The 10140-nt window shown below is 39.8% G+C and overlaps 1 protein-coding gene across 2 annotated transcripts in view; it reads left to right on the top strand.

The window, feature by feature from the left end:
- Med14 (mediator complex subunit 14) overlaps nucleotides 1–10140 on the top strand; it is a 107724-nt gene that overhangs the window by 36472 nt on the left and 61112 nt on the right. For both annotated transcript variants that reach the window (XM_008842956.3, XM_008842964.3), the window contains exon 11: nucleotides 9480–9605. In XM_008842956.3, coding sequence (XP_008841178.1) covers nucleotides 9480–9605 — 126 coding nt within the window. The remainder of the gene's footprint in view (nucleotides 1–9479; nucleotides 9606–10140) is intronic.

The following is a 10140-nucleotide window of genomic DNA, read 5'->3' as shown; positions in this document are numbered from 1 at the left end:
AAAGCATCCCTCTATTGGGTTCCTCCTCATTTTTCTTTTGTCTTCCAAGGCTGGATTCTAGAGTGATGGATTCAGGGTTTGCTTTCAGGTATTTTGATGGCTGTTGGAGTGGTTAGAATCAGTGTCAGTTCCCTCTCAAAGGCTTCTGAAATAGGGGGAGAAAATAAATTTATCCATCAGTTTAGAACAATAGCTGGTTGTCTCCCTTAGCTACAGTTGGGCACTACAGTATTGGAGACCAAGATTTGAAGTCTGACATCTGAGCAGCACTTTCTGGTTAGGAACAAAATCATCAATGAGAAATAGTTGTCTAAATAACATTTTATATAGACTTAAGCCTAATGTCTGGGAAGTGTAATCTCTTGAACTCTTAAAGAAATGCACTGATGACTGTACTCTTTGGTTATACTTTCCTTTTGGGTGTTTAAGGCCATACATTTGGCCCAAATAAATCAATTTATTTTTACACTTAAGGTCATTTGAGGATCTGTTCCTCAGGGGTCACATGGGCTTGGGAGGAGCTCCTGGCTCCTTTCTTTTACCAGTTCCACCTATGTGAAGATAAATCAAAGGTCCTGCTCGACCATGCTTTGCTTCACTTGGAAGCATGAATGAGATGTTTCCTCTGAGTTGACCCTCTTCTTTGTAGACTGGACACTGGTTCAAGTCCATCTCGTGGGTCTCCATGTCCTCCCTGAACAAGAGGACAGGTGACTCACCACAGTTACAGGACATTTTGAGAGATGTTTCATAGTCCCCTGGAACTTAGCTGACCTTGGAGGGCAAGGGGCAAAAACTGTCCTTTAAGTCCCTCTGACCACATTAGTATAGGCCTCAAAGTATGGCTGTTAAACATCCAATAAGGTTAGTTCCACCAGTCTGGTACTTTTACTTACCATGTGCTATGTAGATAAGGCTTGGGCTTGTTTATTTATTTATTTTCTCTGTTACTGTCTGACAGAATTTTTTCATCCTTGTCTTTCATTGCTGGTATTTTTGTCTTCTGCTTCATTTAGTCTAATGGGGAAGTTTTCTGCTGTGTTTTTAATTTGGTTAATTGAATTTTTCATTTCCTCCAGTGGTTTCTCGTCTCCCTCAAAGTCTCGATTTCCTTGCTGAACTTCTCATCTCTGCTTATTTTCTCATCTGGGCTTCAGGCTTTAAAAATCTGTATTCAGAGTTGATTTCTGTAGTTCACTTTGCTTGCTTGTATCTTCTTCAAAATTGTTCTTACAGGCAGACTTCTGAATTCTTCGTCCAGTATTTCAATCACTTCATTACCTCTGGATTTACTAATTGAAGAGTTGTTAGGATATTTTGTCTATGTTATGTTGCCTTGCCTTTTCGTGTTTCTTGTGTTTCTGTGTTGTGATTTATGTATTTCTTGGTGTGGATATCTCTTCCAGTTTTATTTGGGGGGCTTCTTACTGAGAAGCCTTCTCTTGAGGGGTCACTCTGTAGTAGCACTCAGAGAGGAGAAAATAGGGTTCTGTAACACTAAATCAAATCTAATATGGAAATATGCTTAAAATTGATAAACACCAGCTACTGTTACCACCACCAGAACAGAAAAGTGCAAAAGTAACAGAATAAGCTATCAACTAAAACTTTAGTGTAAAAGTAATAACAGTAACTGAATGAAATAAAAGACGGAGTAAGAAATAGAAAAAAAAAGTAGAAGCAAAATTTAAAATAGAAAAATGTTAGGAAGACAGAAAATAACAAGAGATAAAAAGTCCGTTACACAGTTTAAAAATTAGGTAAATGTAGGAAGAGGAATAAAAAGTGAAAACAGAAATTTTGTGAAAGGGAAATTTTCAGTGGCTTTTCACCATTATATAGCTTTTGAAATCTGTACCATGTGAATATATTTTTGTTTTATTTTTCTTTAAAAAGTAAGCAACAAACAATTATTTACCTAAGTTTATTTTTATTTTACTAATTTTTTAAAGGCTTGCTTTTGGCAGCTTACACCTATAATGCCTGCACTCAAGAGACTGAGACAGGAGGATCTGCATTTCAAGGCCAGTCTGGGCCGCATAGTAAATTTAAGGTAAATTTAAGGCTAGCGCGGGCTATAGCAAGACACTGGCTTAGTTTACCCCTGAATAAAAAAATAGATTACAAAAGTAAAAATACTGAAAGTATAGTAAAAAGATATATGAAGCCCAAAAGAAAAGAGAAAAAGGAAAAGAGAAGGAAAAAAGCCAAAGTGTCAGATCAGCTTCTTCCTGGGTGCACTAATATTAGAGTCTGCCAGGTAGAAGGAGTGGTCAATTGAAGTTGGAGTCTTCTTGTTTTTCCTATCGTTTAGGAGGGTGCTGAGCCTGGACCAGTCAAGTGTCAGATGTCCAACAGAGCTGACTTCATTTTAGGAGCTTCCCTTCTTTGCATATCAGAAGCCTCTGCTGGCCACTCTTAGATTTGCAGCCTGTGGGCCAGGCAGGTTGTCCCACTCTCCAGAGACTCCCAGCTTGTACACCCTGGAGTGGCTAATGTCCAAGCCAAAGGTTGTCTCTTGAATGTATTGGGGAGTGGAGGATGCAGAGCACTGGCATCTGTGCTGGAGAACCATGGTGTCTCAGTGCTTTGAAAGCCTACTCAGCATTAAACACCCTGCGGGAGGGTGGAGGCTGCAGAAATCGAGAGAACTCCGCTGGACCTGAGCTTCAGAGTTCTCAGTCCCATCGGCAGTGAACCTCACAGCAGCTAGGTGACTCCAGAGGTCGGGCTGCCTATTCACCTTGGGCTCAGGGGCTGTAAGATACTCCACAACTGTCCTCAGACAATTGGGTGTGTTCTTACCAGACCCTTCAACGCCCAAGTCTCCTGCTGCTTGAACTTCTCAGCGTGTCCATATCTGGCCCTGCTGCTGTCCACGATTGCCCTCCACTGTAGTCTCCCACTCAGGAGCTGTGACATGTCCTCCAGGCTCCGTGACTTGTGATCGTTCCTCCTTTTCAGGCCCCCCAGAGTAATTCTGTTTTAAACAATAAGCAGCGGGCTGGAGAGATTGCTCAGTGGTTAAGAACACTGGTTCTTGCAGATAACCCGGGTTTGAATCCCAGCACCCACATGGCAGCTAACAACTGTCTGTAACTTCAGTTCCAGGGGATCCGACAGCCTCTTCTCTCTCTGCAGGAATTGCATGACACGGGTGCACTTACCTACATGCAGGCAATACATACGCACACATAAAATTAAAAAAAAAAAACAAAAAAACCAAAAAAACAATAAGCCCCTTAAGATGGCACCCATTCACAGCCTCCCAAGACTTGAGGAGTGACAAAATGGGCCTCTTCTCCACTGCTGACTCACCATGTAGGTGGAGTTTGTTCTCCCACCAAATCTCCAGCTGAGAATGTAGGCTGGAACTGCCAGTCTCTTTACCAGGGCTTCCTGGCTTAACTTTTGGATGAAGCTTCTGTGTCAGGTCCTGTCCCAACCCCATCCTTCTCCATCAGGGAGTCCTAACATGATTTTAAGATTGAGGGAAAGGAAGCTTAACAAAAATGCCAATATGGGCCTTAGGAAAGAAGGAAAAGAATGCCAGAATGCTGGTGAATGCATTGACTAAATCTTTTTTTTTTTTTTTTTGGGGGGGGGGTTCCTGCTGATTGTCAGTATTTAATACTTTTAATTATAAGCCTCAGTGGAAGCTTTAATCTTTCAAACAAAGATTTAAATATAGGCTCCAAAATAGTGACTGGAAAGTATAATTAAAACTTATGGGAGCTAGAAAGGGCAGTTCTATTTCTTTTTTCTTAAAAATCTTGAAATATCCACAGAGTGACTTTGTGGGGTTTTTTATTAGACTTAGACTTGTGCAGTTATTGCCATAGTCTAATTTTAAAATATTTTAATCACCCTCAAAAGAAACCTTGTACCCATTAGTGGTCATCCCCATTCACCTTTCCCTTAGCTCCTGACAGCCACTCATCAACTGTGTCTGGAGATGTGTCTGTGTGAACATTTCATATAAATGCATCATGTACTGAGTAGTCTTTTGCATATTTTAGCATGTTTTTGAGCTTCATGTTATAGCAGGTGTTAAGATTTATTTTTTGTCAAACAATTCACTGTATGGATATACCATATACTATCAGTTCCTCATTAATGGACATTGTAGTTATTTTTGCTTTTCAACTGTTGTGAATACTGCTGTGAACATTTGTCCAAGTTTTTGCATGGACACATATTTTTATTTCTCTTGAATATATACCTATGAGTGTAATGGCTGGGTCATGTGGCAATTCTCTTTAATCTTTTGACATGTTTAACAATACTTGACAATCCCACCAGCAGTGTGTAAGGGTCTGTCTTCTCTACATCCTCACCAACACTGGTTATTGTTTCCTTTAGTGTCTAGCCATCCTAGTAAGTGTGAACTGATATCTCATTGTAGTTTTGAATTCTGTGTTCCTAATTATTGAGCTGTGTCCCTAATTGTTGAACATCTTTTCATATATCTTTATTGCAAAAATGTCTATTCAAATCTTTTGTGTATTTTATAATCAGATTAACTTTTTAAAATTGCTGAATTGTAAGCATTCTTTGTATAATATCCATATATTATGATTTGCAAGAATTTTCTCCCATGCTTGACAACTTCATGTTCTTACAGATCTTTCATTTTTCTCCTCCCTCCCCTCTCTCCTCTCTCCTTCCCCCCTACCCCTATCCCCCTTCCCTCCCTCCCTCTCTTCCTCCCTTTCTTTTGACTGGGTGTTATATAGTAGAGGTTGACTTCAAATTTGCTGTGTAGTTGATACCTTGCTGCGTAAGATAGCTTTGAACTCCTGGTTCTCCTGATTTTACTTTCCAAGTTTCCAAATGCTGGGATTATATCTCTGCACCACCATGCCCATTTTTTTTTTTTGAGAAAGGATCTCCCTGTAAGTCCCAGCTGGGCAATGCCTATGTTGACTAGGCTGGCCTCCATCTCACAGCAATCCATCTGCTTGGGCCTCCCGAATGCTGGAATTAAAGATGTTTGCTACCACTCCTGGCTTGTTTTTTGAAATAAGAACTCACTGTAACTCTTTACATAGACCTGGTTGGCCCTGAACTTGTGGGAATCCTCCTGCCTTATGCTCAATTTAATGTATAGTTTTCTTTTGCTGCTTATGGATTTCATATTATACTTAATCCATTTTCTAAACCTGAGGTGCTCAACACACACACCTGTGGTTTCTTTTAGAGTTTCATATTTAGCTGTGACTCACTATGAGTTAATTTTTGTGTGTAGTATGTGGTAGATGGCCAAGAGGATATACAGTTGTAACAGTAACATTTGTTGAAGATTTATTTTTTCTGTTTTTTTTTTCCCTCCCTGTAGCTCCAGCTGCCTGAGAACTCGCTATGTAGACTAGGCTGTCCTCATCTCACAGAGATCTGCCTACCTCTGCCTCCTGAGTGCTGGGATTATAGGTGTGTGCCACCATGCTGGACTTTTCTTGTTACCCTTGTTGAAATTCCTCTTTGTTCTTAAACTTTTAAGCATTTTACTACAATCTTAATTTTTCTTATTCCTAATTTTGCAAAGTAGTAAAATTCTAAAATTTCATCGGTTGGAGCTCCAGAAAATGAATATTTGTGATCTTTCGTTAGGCTCTGGCTTACCTTTAGCACTATCGGTAAACAAAACTTGTAAGCAAACAAGTCAGTATGATTTCCCAGGGAATATTTAAATTACTTTCAAAAGTAAACTGTTAGGGCTGAGGGTACAGCGCAGTTGGTATAGTGTTTGCTGCTTAGCATATACAAAGCCTTGGGCTCGATACTCAGCATCACATAAAACTGGGTGTGGTGGTTGTACTCCTGTATTCTCAGCACTAGGAAAGTGGGGGCAGGAGGATTAGAAATTCACGATTATCTAGGACTGGAGAGATGGCTCAGCAGTTAAAAACCCTGACTGTTCTTGCAGAAGACCTGGGTTCGATTCCCAGCACCCACATGGCAGCTAACAACTGTCCATAACTCCAGTCCAAGGGGATCCGACAGCTGCTTCTGTCCTTCACGGGCATTGCTCGACATGGGTGCACTACATGCAGGCAATATGCGCATACACATAAAATAAAAATAATAAAATATTAAAGCACAAAAAATTCAAGATTATCCTTAACTACATAAGTCAGCCTGGCGTACAGAAAACCAATCTCAAACCAAATATAAACTCTTAAGCACGTTTTCTTAGGAGTGGTTTGGTGTGCTATCTGTCTTAAGTTCTGAAGATATCTCCACTTGAATAGCCAGAAGGTCTGGGCTCATTCAGCTACAAGCTTTGGGCCCCATTCTCCAACTGTAATTTGAGACTATTGTTAACTCAAGTTCTTCCTAGCTAACTCTGACTCTAGAAGGATAATAGTGGTTTCAAGCCCTCTGTGTTCCTAGAGTCCTAGGTGTTTGAGTATAGTGTTTCAGGGACTGTGATCTGGAGGTGACAGGAGCTTGCTCTTGGGATTGGTCCCTCAAGTTCTACTTTCATCAGAGCATTTTTGAAATGGGGACCACTAGAGGAACTGGTCTACTTCCCCACCATTTTAGAGTATAACTTGTTCTTAATGTTCATGCATTTATATTCATGATCTCTTGTGGTGGCAAAGCATGCTTTATTAAGATCCTTTCCTGATTCCAGGAACTGTAGTTCATTCTTAGAATTCCTTAGTGTAATTGTTCTTAATTAGTTGGCTTTTCTCCCCAACACTGACTGTTCTCCCAGAAGACCCGGGTTCGATTCCCAGCACCCACATGGCAGCTAACAACTGTCCTAACTCCAGTTTCAGGGGATCCGACAGCCTCTTCTGACCTCCATGGGTATTGCACAACATGGGTGCACTTACCTACATGCAGGCAATACACACATACACATAAAAATAAAAAAAAAATAAAAAAGAGAGCATTTCAAGAGAGGACTAGGAGAATGCACTGTTGTACTTTAGACCAGCCCAGATAAGAGTGAGTAGTTTCTTGTATATGGAGATGGCTCAGGGGAGAGCAAGTGCAGGGAAGATCAAAATAGTGCTGGGCACTGAGATATGGCCAGTTGACAGTGTTGCCTGGGTCAGGACATTGTCATTTTGGAAGCACTGTACCACAAAAAGCATTTCTAATGGTGCTTAGTTGCTTCTCTCCATTTTCTTAAAAAACAAAACCAAAAAGCCCCCAAACATTTGGCAGCCATAGAATATATTCATAGGTAGGTACCAAACTATTTTCTATTGGATATGTATCTTCTGATACTTTGTCTCCATAAGAGTGCTCAATTTTGATAGATTGAAATTATAATTGTTATCCCAATTGCCAGTTTTACTTCATTGTTATACTTTTAAAATGGTTTTGCTTTAAAGAATACATTTCTTTGTACTCCATTAGAAAGTACAACTGTGTAGAAATGCTTTAAAAATTAGCCCCTCTCTTCTGGGGATGCAGCTGAATGGAGTATCCGGGACTTAGCATGAGCATGTTGGAGGTTCTGGGTTCTACACACAATCAGCAACTCAGCTTCAAACCTGTAAATACCTTTTATTATACTAAATGTAATAAGTTCAGCAAAATACTATTTATTTGAACTAATTTGTTCCAAAATGAAAGAAATTTTTGGTTGTGCCTTTTTGTTCCTTTTTTTGTTTTGTTTTGTTTTGTTTTAATTTTTCCAAGTTAAATTTCTGCTGGGCTTGGATGTTAGAGAGTTGTATCAAAATATTAGTTATATTTGAAAACAATTTATTTTCATCTAGGTATATTTTTTTATATTTTTTTAACAGAAGATGTTTTTTAATTTTTAAAAAATATTTTACTTATTTTTATTTTATGTGTATGTGTGTATTGCCTGCATGTAGGTAAGTACACCCGTGTCGTGCAATGCCCGTGGAGGACAGAAGAGACTGTCGGCTCCCCTGAAACTGGAGTTACGGACAGTTGTTAGCTGCCATGTTGGTGCTGGGATTTTGTTCTTAACTGCCGAGCCATCTCTCCAGCCCCTAGGTGTTTTATTTTTTACCTTAGTAATTTACTTGATAATTTGTACATATAGTGCCAATGATATCTTTATCCATTTGAAATGCTGCCAATTCAAAAGAAGTTTTAGGCCATTTCTATGACTTGAAGGAATGCACAGCCAGGAGACTGAGGTAGGAGGGTTGCCATGAGATGGAGACCAAGCTGGTCTGTATAGTGAGTTCCAGATCAGTCTGGGCTACAGTCTTGGACAACAGCCTGTTTAAAGCAACAGCCACAACAATTTGCTTTTCCCATTTGAGTACTGACCAGGCCTGGGGCCCTGCTTAGCCTCCAAGATAGACGAGATCTGGCATGTTCAGGGTGGTATGGCCACAAACAACACTTTTTTAAAAAAATTCAATTACTCATTTGGTGCTGGGGCTTGAATCCAATGCCTTGAGTATGCCAAGCCTGTGCTCTACCACTGGGCTACACCCCTGAATCCCTCCCTTGCTTTTTAAAAGTACCTTCACAAACGTGGAATTTCTTCCTCCTAATGACCCATGGTATGAGAAGTTCCTGTCCTTGTTTCACCGAGTAGCACAGAACAGTGATGCCTTGTGAAAGGCCAGGATCACCTGTCCTCTCCCTGCATGCTTTCTGTGCTTTAGTTTTTGAGGACAGCAGCCCCCAATCTGAGTAGCACTTCTGTGCTTTGGTTTACTAGCTTGCTTTTGGCCAACTTGAGGGATTAAGGGAAAAGTTCATTGGACCTGGTGGAAACACTGCAAAGCTCTCTTAGACTAAGTATATTGCCAGCTTTAGGGGTTTGAGTTTAGAAGTTGTATATTATTTCACCTGTTACTTAAAAATGAGGTACACAAATGAGAAATTTTCCCATGTAATTAATAGTACTTAATAGTTTTAAGTGTTTCTTGAAAAACAGTTGGGCTCTAACTGCCAGAAAGAAACATCTTAAGTGAAAAATTATTTATTTAAAATCTTAATAGCTCATAGATAAAATTTATGTACTGAATAACTGACTCTTAAAAAAATATTTTTCAACTAATCAAAAAAAACCCCCCAAAGTTGACTTAAAAACCATTGAATTAAGCTGGGTGTGGTGGTGCATGCCTTTAGTCCCAGCACTTGGGAGGCAGAGGCAGGCGGATCTCTGTGAGTTCAAGGCCAGCCTGGTCTACATAGTGAGTTCCAGGCCAGCTGGGGCTACAGGGAGACCCTGTCTCAAAAATAACTCAACTAACTGATGAGATTAGCCTTTTACTAGCTAGTTTAACCATTTTAAAATAATTTTGGGATTCTTTTTCTGTTATTTTTAGATAGGCCTATTTGAAATCAACTTGAAAATTGCATTCTTTTTGAGCTATTACTGATTGACATAATTCAGCTCCAAACTTTGCAGAATTACGTCTTTCTTTCCTTTAACATTTAGAGTATTCTTTGTTTCTACTCACCGAAAAATAAGTGTTGAGAAAATATTCAGATAGAAAACTAATCTTAAATTCTTAACTGTTCAGCTTCCATAGAGACCGCACTTCCAGCTCTTGTCGTTCCCATCTTGGAGCCCTGTGGGAATTCGGAGTGCCTACACATTTTTGTAGATTTGCATTCTGGAATGTTCCAATTGATGCTTTATGGACTTGGTAAGTTACTAAATATAGTCAATGTAAGAAAAAATATGTGTATATGTGTTTTGCCTGCATGCATATATGTGCACCCATGGATGCAGTGTCCACGGAGGCCTGAAGAGGGTTGTTAGATCCCCTGGAACTGGACTTGTGGACAGTTGGTAGCTGGCATGTGAGTGCTGGGAACTAAACCTGGATCCTCTGCAAGAGCAGCTCGTGCTCTTAACTGCTGAGCCATCTCTTCCAGCCTCCAAGAAAAAATATTTTTAACAAAAGCAAAATAGTTTTCTGCAATGATGTATTGGAAGGAGTGGTGGATGCAGTGTTTAAAGTAGGTATGGAAGGAGTAATGAACTTGCTGACATCTGTTCCTTGGAGCTCTTTTAAGTCCACTTTTGATTTTTTTTTCCTTTTATTTATTATTTTTATTTTATGTGTATGAGTGTATTGTCTGCATGTAGGTAAGTATACTTATGTCTGGCAAAGCCTGTGGAGGTCAGAAGAAGGTGTCAGATCCCCAGGAACTGGAGTTAGGGACAATTGTTAGCTG

The sequence above is a fragment of the Nannospalax galili genome, unplaced genomic scaffold (genome assembly GCF_000622305.1).
Source record: "Nannospalax galili isolate Female #2095 unplaced genomic scaffold, S.galili_v1.0 scaffold270, whole genome shotgun sequence".
Lineage (NCBI taxonomy): Eukaryota > Metazoa > Chordata > Mammalia > Rodentia > Spalacidae > Nannospalax > Nannospalax galili.
The sequence above is the reverse complement of the archived record's forward strand: the minus strand, read 5'-3'. Positions and strand labels throughout refer to the sequence as shown.